Source organism: Vulpes lagopus, chromosome 10, assembly GCF_018345385.1.
Source record: "Vulpes lagopus strain Blue_001 chromosome 10, ASM1834538v1, whole genome shotgun sequence".
Lineage (NCBI taxonomy): Eukaryota > Metazoa > Chordata > Mammalia > Carnivora > Canidae > Vulpes > Vulpes lagopus.
Window position 1 is genome coordinate 35,569,444 of NC_054833.1, and position 15,430 is coordinate 35,584,873.

Sequence of the window (15,430 nt, forward strand, 5' to 3'; positions counted from 1 at the left end):
GTAACAGCGAGGCAGGCCGGGAGAATAGACTCCCTCCCGCCTAACAACCCGCCCCCGCGCCAGACTGACCAATGGTTCTGCGGGTTACCTAAGAGACGGTGTGATTGACACCAGCATCGACCAATCGGAGGGAGCAACGGAGAGCGACGTGCCCACCCACCACGCTCGGCGTTGCCCGGAGGCGCTGCGGCTGTAAGCAAATACGAAGGAAGCTGGGTGTTGAAAGAGCGGCGCTGATTAGCGAATCTGGAAGCGCCTGGATGAAAGCCCACTTGTGATTCGTCGGAAGGAGACCGAAGCCCCTGTGGGCTGGACCCGGCCGGACCTTGAGGTGTGAGTAGGACACCTGGTGGGAGCGGGAGAGCCAGGTGAGGGGGAGGCGAGGAAAGTGGGGGCGGCTGCGGAGGCAGCCTGGGGGAGGCTGGGGTGGAGGAGGCTGCAGGAGGGCGTGGGCGCACGGCTCGCCGCCGATCTGGACCCAAGGCCCGGGGCGGGGGAAGCAGGGATGCTCGCTTCCTCGTGCTGCTGAGAAAGCGAAATGTTGGTGCGTGATTCAGATACATTCGTCTGTCCGCCTGCTGGGAGGTAGCCGGGCGCACATCCTGAAGATGAGACCTGGGGCGACGCCAGACCCGCAGGCCCCAGGTCCGGGGGTGCCGCTGCCCCGCGAGCCGCCGGTGCGGTCTGCACACCGCCCGGGGGGAACTGGGAGCCCCGGCCTCGACCCCCGGTCCCCGTTTTCTCAGAGTGCCCTAAGAGATGATGCCACATCGATGGCATTTAGGTAGCGCCGCGATGGGTTTTTTATCCTCCCCAGCCTTGCATTTTACTTCATTAACAAAGGTAGAAGCATTATCCTAATACATTAAAATTCAAATCGGATTGAATGTAGAAAATAATAAATAATGTCGAAAAATAAATGTGATGCCCCCCCTCCTCCCCGCTCACCCCATTATATTTGAATGTTTGGAACAGCTATAAAGGAAAGTGAATCCTCAAGAAAGGCCAGTGACTCCTGGAATCCCCGTTTTCTGCTGCCTTCCTGGGCTGGAGCTTGTGAAAGTGCGGGAATGGGTGAGATAATCTACCTCCCACAGGGCACTAGGCCCAACTTAACCTCCGTGGAATGCACGTTTGTGCTGGACAGTAAGTTATCCTTGGATGGCCATCGGTATTCTCACACGGGATCCACAGCCAGGGCCAGCGGTGTATTAGGTCTGTTAGGCTGGGGGTGCAGGGGTCAGGCACCTCCAAAGAGACCTCCATGAGGTCAGTTGGCTTTCTTAACCAGTCAGTTTTATCTGAAAGCTGCGAGAAAGGGTATGAAGAACCAACAATGCATGAATGAGCGGTGCACTGCACAGGCCTCTGAAAGTTTTGGACAATCTCTTTCCCCAGAAAGACTTCACAGCATGAGCACAGAGTGGGGACATTGGACCTGTTGTTGCTCTGGTTGTCGGCTACTAAACAGGGTTTTCAAATTCTTTTTTTTTTTTTTTTTAATGTTCTGGGAATCTCTGTAATTACTCAGTATTTCTTTTTTTTTTTTTTTTTTAAGATTTTATTTATTGATTGATTGGAGACACACAGAGAGAGAATGAGGCAGAGACACAGGCAGAGGGAGAAGCAGGCTCCATGCAGGGAGCCCGATGTGGGACTCGATCCTAGGACCCCGGGATCACATCCTGGGCTGAAGGCAGATGCTCAACTGATGAGCCACCCAGGCATCCCAAGTAAATGGACTTATGCTGGAAACCAGGTTGGCTAAACCATCTGTTCTCAAAGAAGGTTTAAAAAAGCCGAGGACATGGGGGTGCCCGAATGGCTCAATGGTTGAGCGTCTGCCTTCGGCTCAGGCATGATGTTGGGGTCTTGGGATCGATTCCTGAATCTGGCTCCCTGCAGGGAGCCTGCTTCTCCCTCTGCCTCTCTCTCTGTCTCTCATGAATAAATAAATAAAATCTTTAAAAAAAAAAAAAAAAAACCCTGGACATGAATCCAAAACACCATTGTTTTAATTTTTTTTTTGTTTTAATTTTTTAATTGTATTTTACTCAATAATTAAGCTATTCCAATATGGGAAACAATCACAAGTATCCCCACACTGAATAAACAAAATAAGATGACTGGATGTTCACTTCTATCCCACAATAGTGCTCTATACTATATCTAGGCTTTCCTGTCCATGCTTAGTCAGAAAATGTACAGTTTGGTTATAAAGTGATGAACCGCATTCTTATAAGAGGTTGGGGATATTTATCTCATTACTTTAAAGCCATGCCATATATGGACCCCAATGGCTCATGAACCTTTAAACTTTCATGGGGATTGAAGGGCTTGTTTCTGATGGTACCAACTGCAGTTACCACTTGCCCAGTATTCTAGGCGTTAGAGTTGGTCCAAGTTTTACAAGTAATTTTTACAGTTTTTACAAAACAGCAGCAATTAACTAGTTATCTTGTTAGGGTAGTACCATCAGCTCAGTCAATGAAGCAGGAAACCTGAGTCATCTCTAACACCTTTTCCCTTGACTCCTTTCCATTTCCACAGCTACAGGAGTCTAGACCCTCAACATCCCTTATCCAGAAAGTCCCCTACTGGTCACCAGGCTGGTCTCTGATCTTAATTCATATGCACTGAGCCACCAGCTACCTCTTTAAAAATTAAGAGTTCTCTGAAGAATTTCATAAATAGAGAATATTACACTGGGTAGTATAACAGATACCTATGCCCTACTAACGAGATTAAGAAACATTAACAGTTTGGTACATCTGCTTAAGTTTTTTTCTTTTACATAAAACATTACAGATTTATTTCAGATCCCTCTTGTTCTCTTTTCTGGCCCCATTTGCCTTCTTCCCTCCCCATAGGCAAACACTCTTGAGACTGTTGTACATCATTTGTGCCCATGTATTTATATTTGTACAGTATACATGTACATCATAAATGATATATATTACTTTTTAAAGATCTGCTTACTTATTTTAGAGAGAGAGAGACTGAGAGTGTGTGGGGTGGTGGGGCACGGGGTGGGCAGAGGGAGAGGAAAAGAGAAACTGAAGCCAACTCCACGCTGAGGCTGAGCCTTAAGAAGTTCACCTCCTGACCCTGAGATCATGACCTGGGCTGAAACCAAGAGTTGAAAACTTAACCAACTGTGCCACCCAGGCGCCCCTATATATTACTTCTCTAATATTAAAAACACAAGTAGTATCATACTGTGGGCTTCAATTTATAATTCGCCTTTATCACTCAACATTGTCTCTGAGATAGCATTCATATCAATACAGGTAACCAAATTCATTCATTTGAAGTGTTCATTACAAGTATATAATACTGTATCCATTCCCTTATTCATGGACACTTAGGTTTTTTCAGATGTTTTGCTATTATGAAAAAAACTGCAGTGAACATCCTTATAGATGTCTCTTTACATAAGAGTTTTTCTAGAACAGTCGTTCTCCAAGGGGATGGTACTGCCCTGTTGGTCATTTCGGAATTTGTGAGAGCACATTTGGTTATTACTGTGATTTGAAGGCACTACTGGGATTTTCAGAGCAGGGCTGTGGATGCTAGAGGTTCTGCAGTGAAGAATTGTCCTGCATCCTGTACAATTTTCAAGTGTCCCACAGGATACTTATTTGTAATCTGAGCCTAGAACCTAACTCCATTTTTCATATAAACATAATGTATTTTTTGGCATAGTTTGACATAGTAAAATTTCCAGGAATGTAACTCAAATGTAAATCAAGGGAAAATTATACTTACTTGTGTTTTGGAACTTTAACAAGAGTTGTTCATCACTTGAGAAAATCACGTAACTGAAGGCAGCCCAGCTCGTGGTATTTGAGTTGCCATACAACACACCTGCATGAGCCTGCATTTGTAGCTTTTGCGTTCATGGTGATTCTAAGTTTAGGTGCAAGCATCTGACTGCTGTACTTCATTATGTATTCTAGTGTAGTCAGCCTGAACATTTGTATATTTAAACATATGCTGTTTTATTATGAATTACTTTCCATATAAAATTGGCTTGTATATGACATAAAGTAGAGGTCGAGTATTACTATTTTCTGATTGGATGATCATTTGTCCCAACACCATCTACGAAATCCTTTACCTGCTGAATCAGAACCAACTCCGTCCTATACAAAGTTCTCGTAAATGCATGGATCTGTTTCTGGGTTCTCTATTTTATCCCACTGATCCATGTGTCTTTATGCCATATCACACTGTTTTAATTACCTTGGTTTTATAATGTGTCTTGCGGCAGTTGGTAACAAGAAAGGCAAGTCTCCATCCTAGTTCTCAAAATTGTTTTCGCTATTCTTGGGCTTTTGCTCTTCCATATGAATTTAGGATCTGTTTTCAAGTTCCATGAGTTCCATAAAAATTTATTTTGAGATTTTGGTTAGAATTGCATTGAATTGATACTGAGATCTTTTAATATTGAACCATCCCATCCAGGAATGTAGTTTATTTCTCTACTTAAAAAAAAAAAAAAACCTTTGCTGGCACCTGAGTGGCTCAGTCAGTTGAGCGTCCAACTCTTGGTTTGGGCTCATGTGTGTACGTGTGTGTACATACCAGATCTTCTTTATCCATTCTTCTATTGACGCACTCTTACGTTGCTTCTATATCTTGGCTAGTGTAAATAATGCTGCAATAAACATAGGGCTGCATATCTTTTCAAATTAGTGTTTCCATTTTCTTTAGGTAAATTCTCAGGAGTGGAATTACTGAATCATATGGTATTTCTATCATTAATTTTTTGAAGAACCTCCATACTGTTTTCCAAGTGGTTGTACCAATTTATGTTACACCAATAGTGTATGAGGGTTCCTTTTTCTTTACATCCTCACTAACACTTGTAATTTCTTTTTCTTATTTAGCCATTCTGATTCGTATAATGTAATATCTCATTGTGGTTTTGATTTGCATTTCCCTGATGATGAGTGATGTTGAGTATCTTTTCAAGTGTCTGTTGGCCATCTGTATGCCTTCTTTGGAAAAATGTTTATTCAGGTCCTCTGCCCATTTTTTCATCAGATTGTTGTTGGGGGTTTTTTGTTTGTTTTTTGGGGTTTTTTGGTGTCCAATTGTAGAATTTCTTTATGTGTTTTGGGTATTAACCCCTTATGGGATATATTATTTGCAAATATCTTCTCTCATTCACTAGGTTGCCTTGTGTTATTGATGGTTTCCTTTGTTGTGTAAAAGCTTTTTATTTTGGTGTAGTCTCAATAGTTTATTTTTGCTTTGGTTCCCTTGCCTGAAGAGACATATCCATAAATATGTTGCTATTGTTCTTCCTTGTTTTTAACTCCTCAAACAATTTGTCCTTATCATTACAGAAATCTTTACTATCAGTATTTCCCAGTATTTTTCTTACCATTCCTCCTCACATCCATGCCTTCTTTCTTGGTTCATTTTCATTCTTTCCCAAGCATATGTGAACTCCATTTCAGTCTTTGTACATCTGAAAACATCTTTATTTTATACCCACTCTACTAGGAGCCTTGTGTGCTGATTGTGTGGCATCCTTACAGAGTGGTTTCAGTTATCACTGCTGGGCATTTATGGGTTTCTCACTTTTAGACTGGTTTTATGTTAATCTTACTTCTCGAGATTCCCATACCACTTTGATAGTATGATTTGAACCCCACATCCACATGTGGTGTTGGGTTGGGATTCACATTTCTCTTGGTTTATTCTTTTTTCACTCATGGCCTGAGGTACTTGCCCGCTCTCCTCCAACAAAGTCAGCAGCAAATGTTTTCATCCCTATTTCAAACACAGATGAGTCCTTTCAGGGCTTATCTTTATGCCTTGTTCTCAGTTCCAGTTCTCTGTATTGTGGGTCTGATACTTCACCCGTCCAAGAGGGGGCTGCTCCAGAGTCTGCAGCTGGTTTTGGTATCCCTGCAAAGCTCAGCTCCTGCTTACCACTCAGATTTTGAATTACGCTTTCATTTATAGCTTCAGGATTTTCCTTTATTGCTTCCGAGCTCTGCCATGTATTAAATTCCTTTTGCTCAGTTTTATTAAGCAAGTGTTCACTGTTGTATGAGGTACTTCCCTTGGTAGGTCTGTCCAGTGTATTGACCAGAAGTTACAGTCATCTTTCTAAAGCTAAAAATGATCCTATCACACCTTCACTTGATTTCTGTGGACTTGTTAGCACTGCTTCATTTATTCATCCAACAAATATTTCTTGCTTATAAAATCTGTGGTAAGAACTGGGGATACTGTGGTGAGCAAGATTTAAAGTCTCTGTCCTAGTGGACTTTACTATACTGGTTGGAGACATAGAAAGTAAACCTGTAAATAGTAAGTAAAAATGGACACTACAGTTTATGAAACGTATCCTGAAGGAAATAAGGAGTGATGGAGAGTAATTGTTCGAGGTGTTAGTTTAGCAAGAGCCATGAGGGAAAACCTTTCTGAGAAGGTTACATTTAAGGCTGAGATCAGACAGATGAGAAGCCAGCCCTGTAAATAGTGGAAGGTTCGTTGGGGGTTGGGGGTTAAATCCAGGCAGTGGAAACAGCAAATACAAGGACCCAGAAGTGGGAAACACTTGACAGTTTAGGGTTACTGAGGTGATACCGTGTGCTCTAAGAGGGAGGGATGCACCCAAGTTAGGTGAGAGAGGCAAGTGAGAGCCCAGCCTCATCTGCCACCACTCCTCTCTCAGCTCATCCCACCCCTGCCTGTCATCCTGCCACACTGATTCTTTCCCAAATGGGCCTGTGCGAGGTCACCTTGGTGAAGCCTTCTCCCTTCGCACTACCTCAGTTCCCACTGTACTTTGTCTCCTTATCAGAGTGTGGTGTGGATAATTGTTCCCATGACAGCGTTCTCCAGTGGGCCTGCAGCTTCTGTCAGAAGATACATCTAGTTTACCCTTCTGACCCTTGTGACTCCCTTGTGGCACATAATAGATGTTGATCGAATAAATATTTGTTTGTCAGTTTATTCCTAGGGCTTCCTTTCCGATCTTTCCAAGGGCTTTATAACAGAGCTTCTCATAGATGATAATTTTTGTGGTATTTAAGCCATCAGGGTAAAGAAAACCATTGACTGAGGAGGAATTTATTTGCTTGAGATTTGTCTCTGATACTGAAGGGGAAAATCAAGGGGAGGGACTGCTCTAGAATCATTGGAGTGGGTCGCAAAGATTGTGCCCACATCCTAATCCCCAGAACCTGTGGATGTGACCTTATGTGGAAGAAGGGTCTTTGCAAGGCATAATTGAGGATCTTGAGAAGAGATCAAACCAGATTCTTTGGGTGGATCCTAAATGCACCACAATTGTCCTCATAAGAGACAGAAGAGGAAGAGACAGGGACACAAAGGAGAAGGCCATGGGAAGATGGAGCCATGCAGCCACAAGCCAAGCAATGCCTGGCACTCCAGACTCTAGAAGAATCCAGGAAGCATTCTTCCCTAGAGCCTTTGGAGGAAGCTCAGCCTGGCTGGCACCTTTGATTTCCGACTTCTGGCCTCCAGAACTGTGAGAGGACACCATTCTATCATAAGCCAGCAGTTTGCTAATACATATCCCTTCACATTACAGCTCAGTTATGTCTTCTGTAGCCCAACTGTAAGAAGACCTACCTCAGAAGCCTGTTGCATGAGTAAATGAAATATGTTTGTAAATACAGTGATGGCTCCTTTTTTCTTCTTCATCGTTCTCATCTTCTTCAAGCATTTAGGGGTTTGCTTCCTTTTCATGAAGAAAAACTCAACAGTAGAGTGGGACATATCTGTCCTGTGATTGTCTGGAGAGTTAAAGCTCACACCTCAGACTCAGACTTAGCACACCTGATAGCTTCAGCCTCCACATGGGCTCCCTGTGCTTGGGCCCTGGTGCCTTCACAGCCCCCTCCCGCCCCCAGCTGGTAGTGTTTATAGCAGGAGAGCATTCAGCTTGCTGCTGCATTAGAGAAGCCAAACCAGAATTCAGATACCAGATCTGAAGTGAGCCACACAGAGCAGAAAGCAACCTCTCCATCCTCACCTAAGACAAAGGCTTGGCGTTTTAAATTTCTAATTCCTATTAAGAGATTGAATTTTCCCAAAGACCTGTATTCTGATAATCCTCATCAGAAGTTCATCAGACTGGGACGCCTGGGTGGCTCCGTGGTTAGGCGTCTGCCTTCTGCCTGGGGTGTGATCCTGCAGACCCGGTATCGACTCCCACATCGGGCTCCCTGCATGGAGCCTGCTTCTCCCTCTTCCTGTGTCTCTGCCTCTCTCTCCCTGTGTCTCTCATGAATAAATGGATAAAATCATTTAAAAAAAAGAAGTTCATCATACTGAATTCGGACTTCTGTATTTGGATTTGCGCCTGAGTGCCCTCGCACAAGCCAGGAGAGGGCTGAAGATAGGTAGCACCAGTGCAGGGAGGGTGGCGCATGGCACGTGGTGCCCGGGTGGCTCCAGGGCCGAGTGGGGCACGGTGCTCATGCTTCGTTTCCCCCGCAGATGGCTGGCACCGTGCTCGGGGTGGGGGCCGGCGTGTTCATCTTAGCCCTGCTCTGGGTGCTGGTGCTGCTGCTGTGTGTGCTGTTATCCAGAGCCTCGGGGATAGCCAGGTAAGGCATTCTCTCCAGCTGGGAGTCCAAGGTAAAAGCAATTAGAAGCGAAATCGCTGATGCTCATTAAACATTTAGAATCCAGAAGATCATTTTTGTAATTACTGGCAGTTTGAATGAGTTGCATTTTAACCTGTTATCATAAGCACTGACGGTGTTATTTATGCTCTGAAGCGGAGGTGAGAGGAGAAGGGAAGTGGTATATTTTCCAGCTCTCACTGGAGGATATGGGAGAGACAAAAAGGAAATCCGCATTCTCTGCCTGCTGAATTTCTCAGAGGTATATGTGTGTGTCTTTCTTAATTGTTCAGACTTAAGAGAGCACATGCTCCATCTGTCCCTAAGGCCCTAACCTGGGCCTGGGGACACAGCAGAAGTGCTGATGGCTTGGCTCTCTCTTGGGGACTGGCCTCAGAACACTGACCCTGAGCATACTGCAGAGTTGCGCTCTGGCCAGACAGTGTCCACACAAAGCAGCGAGCTACGTGATCTACCAGAGTATTCCAGTCTAAAGACAAACAGAGAAGTTGAGAAGAGGGAAGGGCTGCTCTGATTTTTCATGATCATGAATGCACAGAGGCAAAATAAAAAGTACTAATTCCCATTCTTAGGAATCTCGAATCACCAGGAATCAACAGGAAGGCATCCAGTTGGGGACCCATCTAGGAAGAAGGGGAGAGTATTTCTAATTCACTGGACAGGGTGGGCAGGGCTCTGTGCCTTGTTAAAAGACTAGAACTTAGAATATTGGCTCCAGGGAAGAGCCAGTCCAGACCTAACTGATTAGAGAGGAATCTGTAAACCAGGCTCGTGACGTTCTGTCTTTTGACCCCAGGTTCTCTATCATTTTTGTGTTCCTTGGTGCTCTGATCATCACATCAGTTCTGCTGCTCTTCCCTCGAGCCAGCGAAGTCCCAGCCTCAGAGGTTGAAATGAAGGTAAAACCATTGGCTTAATTTTGCCTCCTGAGCCATAACTCTTCTCTCTCTTGGTCTAGACCGCTATCCTGCTCCAAGGTGCTCCCCTATGTCAGGTCTCAGGTCGTCAGGTCAGCTGAAATTTATAGGAAGCATAAAGTTAACACACGGGTGGGGAAAGCCCAGGGGAAGTTTTACATTGCCCAGTCCTTTCACCCAGGATGAGACTCTCACACTGATTCCCAAATGCAACACCATGGGGCAGTCAGATGCCTGATTCGAGTGCGTCCCCACTGAGCATCAAGCTGAATGAGCAGTGCGTCCAAAAACCACCTGACACAGTAGGGCTGGAGAAGAGGAAATGACTTAGGAACAGGAGCAGCACCTGGCCCTGAAATACAAGTGTCCCCATCCTGGTAGTCGAGGCTCAGAAACCTAGATCCCTGCCAAAGCATACGACGCCCTCAGGGTGCTGAGCAGCAAGCTTATCCATTCCCGTGTGTTTCAATTACTCCACGCATGTTTTCAAGAGAGTACTCTCCATAAAGAAGATTGGTGGGGAAAGAGCATTTCTGTGAAAAGCAGAAGTTGTAGAGACAGCTGAATTCAGTACCAATGGCTGTCTGGGGGTTTGGGCTGCCACTCATTCCTGGAACCCCATCCTCCAGCACCCACCTCTCTAGAGGGATTGTTACCACTTCACTCACAGTCCTTCTGGAGACCCTACCCATCTACTTCATTCCTGACTGGGGCTCTGGCTTTACCCTAAGATCTTGATAATGGTATTTACTTATTTCCCATCACCCATTCTAGCAGCTTCTTTCCTCTCAACCTCCCATTTTCATTTTTAAAGTAATAATGATGACATTAGCTCATGTTTTTTCTTTTTTTAAGAGAGGGAGACAGGGGGAGAGGCAGAGAGAGAACCTTAAGCAGGTTCCTGGCTGAATGCAAAGCCCAACACAGCGCTCAATCCCAGGATCCTGAGATCATGACCTGGGCTGAAATCAAGAGGACGCTCCACCGACTGAGCCACCCAGGCGCCTCATCTAACACTTTTTAAGGGATTACTGTGTGTGACGTTGTGTGCTAGGCACCTTGTTTGCATATCTCAGCATATCTCACTTAAACCTTAAGACAACTCTAACTAGTATGAAATAGTGCTATTCCCATTTTATAGGTAAGGACACTGAGGCTCTAAGAGGCTAAAGTAACTTGCCCAAGGGCATACATATATGGGAAGAGGCAGAACAAGGATTCAAACTGAGGTCTGTCTGCAAAATCTTCATTGTTGGGGACTCGACAGAAACTGGGGGGTTTGTGGGTGAGTTGTTGACACTAGACCACAGTACACAAAATTATCCAAGTTCTGAACTAAAATTGGCACACGTTTCTAACCCTATCTAGGACTGATAGTGGCAAAAGAGAGGACATTTGTTCTGAAAAGTCCATGGCACATAATACCACACAGATTTAAGGAATCATTTCCACACATAGCGGGTGTTTTTCTCAAGATTTGAAAACTGCTCTGTCAAGGTGCAAGTACCAAGTGTGGGACCCAGAAAGAGACTCCCGCCTGTTTCCCTGAGAGGGAGAGAGTATGAAGGGCCATATTTCTGGGCCGTTATGGACATGAATATTGGAAAAAGGGCGCAGAACCAAAAATACTGTTTTGAATTCAATCCCTCTATCCTCCGTCATAGGAGTTACAGACCCAGGAGAGAAGGATGTTTGAGCAAAATATGTCTGTCAGCATGACCAGCAGAACTGGTGTTTTCATTTTCAGGCTTTGAGAACTGGCCCCTGCAGCAGCCTGGCTCAATACTGTATCAATAATACATGACCTGGGCCTTCTGCACCCAAGGCCTGCTAATTGGCTAATTAAAAAGTGAAACGTGTCAAACGAGCAAACATGTAGCCCGCGAGAGACTTGTTCGGTACAGGAGCCAAGGTCAAAGTTATGTTAAAGCTGTTTTATCAAACTGACCTTTGTTGTAAGTTGGCTGTTGGGGTAATCTCTGGAGCAGCCCTTTCCTTCTTGGTATCTTTGGATCTCAGCGATCAGAGCAGTGCTAGGACTTGACAGGTAGTCTGGGCATCGCCACTGTATTAGCTTCCTGTTGCTGCTGTAACAAATCACCACCGCTCTATGGCTTACAACACAGACGTCTTATCTCACAGTTCTGTATGTTAGAAGTCCAAATGCAGTCTCACCAGGCTAAAGTCAGGGGTTGGCAGGGCTGAATGCCTTCCTAGAGGTTCTGGGGAAGAATTTGTTTGTTTTCCCAGCTTCTAGAGGCAGCCCTTGGCTAGTGGCTCCCTTGCTCCATCTTCAGAGCCAGCAAACATCTCGCAGACTCTACCTGCATCTTTACATCTCTTTCTTTGACCTTTTCTTCTACCTCCCTCTGCCATGTGTAAGGACCCTTGTGATTATGCTGGGCCCACCTGGATTGGATAATCCAGGGTTATCTGCCTATTTTAAAGTCAGCCAATTAGCAACCTTAATTCCATTTACAACCCTATTTCTCTTTTGCCATGTAATCTAATGTATTCACTATTTCTGGAGATTAGGATGTGGGCATTTGGGGGCCGTTGTTCTGTCTACCATAACTGCCTTTCAGGTATTTTAGAGTCCCTTCCTTTTTGGAAGCTGTGAAGTCACCCTGTCACTTGGTTCCAGTTCCATTAGGTTCATAGATTAAATTGCTTTTTCCTGCCCTGGTTTAAGCACCACTCATTGGATCTGGGAAGAGTAGAGCTCTGGCAGCGGACAGTAGGCAGGTGGGCAGAGCCAACTCTAAGTATAGGTTTTGTCCGCAAAGACCAACAGCATTGGAGCCTCAAGTATGAGTGCAGGCACCCAACTGTATGATTTGGGGCATGTTATCTATCCTTTCAACATTTCAGTGCCTCAGTCAAATGGTCATTTAACCTAAGCCTTAGAGCACTGGATTATGAATGTCAGGGTTCAGGACCCTTCTGATGAAAGTTTTAAAGAATCACTTTTCCATTTTGAAAATGACCTCTCCTGAATCAGCAATGAATGGGTTGATGATTTGGGGGCTTGATCTTGCATATATGGGGGTTATTATGCTGTTATATTTTTATATGTTTAAAATTCTCCATAATAGGGACGTCTGGGTGGCTCAGTGGTTGAGCATCTGCCTTTAGCTCAGGGCATGATCCTGAGGTCCCAGGATTGAGTCCTGCATCGGGCTCCCCTCAGGGAGCCTACTTCTCCCTCTGGTGATGTCTCTGCCTCTCTCTGTGTGTCTCTCATGAATAAATAAATAAAATATTTTTAAAAAGTAAAATATCCATAATAGAAAAGTTAACAACAAAAATGAGCTTTTCTAAGACCAAGCAAGCAAGTTTCTCATGAACTCTTTCAGATAACTGATTTCAGAACATAAAAGAGCTCATCCAAGGTCTTTGCAGTGTTTATGAGCCTCCTTCTAAATTGAGCCATTTTTTTTTCCCTGTACTTCATTAATCTTATCTTTATCTCATATTTCTGGCTCAGGGTGTTAAGGTTCTTTCTTAGTCATTTACAGAGGAGATTCAGAGCAGGACGTTACTGGAAGTCACAAATAGAAATGGACTTTGGGCCCATTCATCAAAGATTTCAGATGAGCACAAGCAGGGTGCTGAAGTGATAGTAATTTCATTTTTGATGTTTCTTTCTACAGATTGTGGATTCCTTTTTCATTGGCCGTTATGTCCTGCTGGCTTTCCTCACTGCTGTCTTCCTTGGAGGCCTGTTTTTGGTTCTCATTCATCATATCCTGGAGCCAATCTATGCCAAACCGCTGCGGTCCTACTGAGCACTACTCAGGAAGACCAAACCATTCTGTCCTTCACTTCTGAGGTCACTGATGAGCAGAAAGGTACTCTTCGGAGCCTTATTTTGACAGCCTTCATGCCTTAAGATCGGAGAAATATCCATTCATGACTAAGACAAATCCCTTGAGTCCTGGCTTCCAGAAATGGGGTTGCAAAATTGGCCCTGCCGAGATGATTCTCACCATCTTCAGAGGGATAGTGTGGTCTTAGCACCTGTTCCTCAAGTTTTCGATCCGTTTTGAAAAGGTAATGGTAACAGTGACCTGCTTCCAGTAGATTTTCAATCAAGACTACAGTAAATGGATTTTGGGAAAAGGAACACTTTGGTTTCTTCTGTCCAGTAGACTGAAGACTCTTGTCCTTTTGAGAATACACAAGATTCTTTGTTATAAGGGTGGGATCATTTGGGAAGGAAAGGCACTCAAAGTTCAAAAGATTATTTTAATGGGATGAGTTGGAAGAGTTACCCAGGTACTGGTTGTTGACCAGTTTGCATATGGTGCCACAGAATCTGTACAGGCAATGGGTGTCACTTCCCTCTGCTCTAGTAAAGCAATAAACAATCAGAGGACCGACTTTCACTTCAGAGTCTTAGCCACAGCTTTCTCAATCTATATTCTCTATTTGAGAGTTGCTTGGGTATTAGAAGAAGATATGGAAATGTTGGTTGCTTGTCTTGCTGCTATAAATCTCCGGACTCTTTCTCTTTTAGCATTTGCTGGCTTTCAAGTGCCTTTTTAAATTGTCATAGGATCCATTTTGGGTTATTATCATTTCTTTTTATCTTTGTAGCTTTTTCTCCAAAGCTGGTAAGGAATATACATACATTCCTAGGATTAGATATAATTTTATACCGGTCTCAGATCCCACATCAACCAAAATTATAATTAAATGGAGAGGCTCTAGGATGGTTCCACTTTGGAAGTTTCCTCCTGACTCCCTAGAACTAAATGAAGAAGGATCTTCTGGCTTAAAATTAAGAACCAGAAAACAAGTTGGAAAGAAAACTTTGAGCATGTGCTGAGCTATGTGCCAGTAGTATACAAGTTCCCTTGTAATTCAGTGTATTTAAATTTTACAATATATTTGTTATCATCTGGTTTTAAAGCAGAAAAAATTAAGGCTTAAAGAGTTGAGCTAACTTGCCCAGGCGTCATATAACAACCAGCATGCACACCGAGGTGTGGCAGGCTCTGGGATCTGTCTCAGACTAAAAAGAATACACACTGAGCTTTGTGGAACTTTGAGAGCTTAAGGAAGTCAGGGCCACGTCTCCTTCACTTTCCCTCCTGGATCCTATTGTCAGTGTAGAGATGATACTCCAGCAGAGGCTAAGCTCTAAATTAAAAGAGGAAAGAATAGGTGATTTGGGGGAGTCGTGGACTGGTGAAAGCCAGGTGTATTTATTTCTGCCCTTGAACTGTCTCTGTCTTACTTAGTTTGGAAAACCTTTGCAGATAAGGCTTTGTCACAGAAAAATTCAAAGGAAATCATCTCTTCATCTGGCCTAGGGTCTACAGGTAAGAAAAGAAAGGAGAAATATCTCTCCAAGCAGATTGGAGGGGAGAAAGGACAATGCAGACATGTAGAAGGAAGTGGGGCAAATGGGCAGTCAGGCTATGTGCTCTTCTCTGGACACTTGCACTGAAGCTTCCAGATACCTGTGAATCTCCATGCAGAAACATTGAGCCAGCCCAAGTGGAGCATGGACTCCTAACAAGCACAGGCTGCCATTTGTCACCTGAAAGACTTGCTGACAAAGCAAATCTGGGAAAACTTGTAGGTTCTGACCTTGAATCCATCTTTTTTATTCCCCAACAAAGGTGTCCAACTATGAGATCAATGGGTAATAGCTATGAAGTTTTGGATGACTACATGGAAAAAAATGTATTAAGGTTGGAAACTAAAATACCATGGCTAGCTAATGTGTGTGTGTATGTGTGTGAATGCGTACGCATGTGTATGTGTGTTTTGACAATATAAATGACAGGTTTGTGTGTTAAGGGCAAAAATACACTTTGTACAAAGTGTTTCTTAGGTTGGCCTGCCTTCTGTAGATCGCACTAC

The 15,430-nt window shown here is 44.0% G+C and overlaps 1 protein-coding gene across 4 annotated transcripts; it reads left to right on the forward strand.

Annotated features, from left to right (window-relative positions):
* The first annotated feature begins 204 nt into the window (after positions 1–204).
* TMEM218 (transmembrane protein 218) lies at positions 205–13,944 on the forward strand. 4 transcript variants are annotated; one of them, XM_041772888.1, is made up of 5 exons: positions 320–368; positions 976–1,074; positions 8,491–8,600; positions 9,436–9,538; positions 13,210–13,944. In XM_041772888.1, exons 3-5 carry the CDS (start codon positions 8,491–8,493, stop codon positions 13,342–13,344), a joined length of 348 nt encoding a protein of 115 aa, XP_041628822.1. In that variant the 5' UTR covers positions 320–368; positions 976–1,074; the 3' UTR covers positions 13,345–13,944. The 4 variants fall into 4 exon arrangements, with proteins under 4 accessions (XP_041628824.1, XP_041628823.1, XP_041628822.1 ...); XM_041772891.1 differs by having other exon boundaries at positions 333–368; positions 976–1,146; XM_041772890.1 differs by lacking the exon at positions 976–1,074 and having other exon boundaries at positions 205–333.
* Positions 13,945–15,430: the final 1,486 nt, after the last annotated feature.

What these genes read in the sequence shown, in the direction of transcription:
- TMEM218 (XM_041772890.1), top strand. Translation starts at nt 8,491, where the DNA reads ATGGCTGGCACCGTGCTCGGGGTGGGGGCCGGCGTGTTCATCTTAGCC. An exon ending in AGAGCCTCGGGGATAGCCAG is followed by an intron (nt 8,601 to 9,435) that starts GTAAGGCATTCT and finishes TTTTGACCCCAG; the next exon opens with GTTCTCTATCATTTTTGTGT. An exon ending in CCTCAGAGGTTGAAATGAAG is followed by an intron (nt 9,539 to 13,209) that starts GTAAAACCATTG and finishes TTCTTTCTACAG; the next exon opens with ATTGTGGATTCCTTTTTCAT.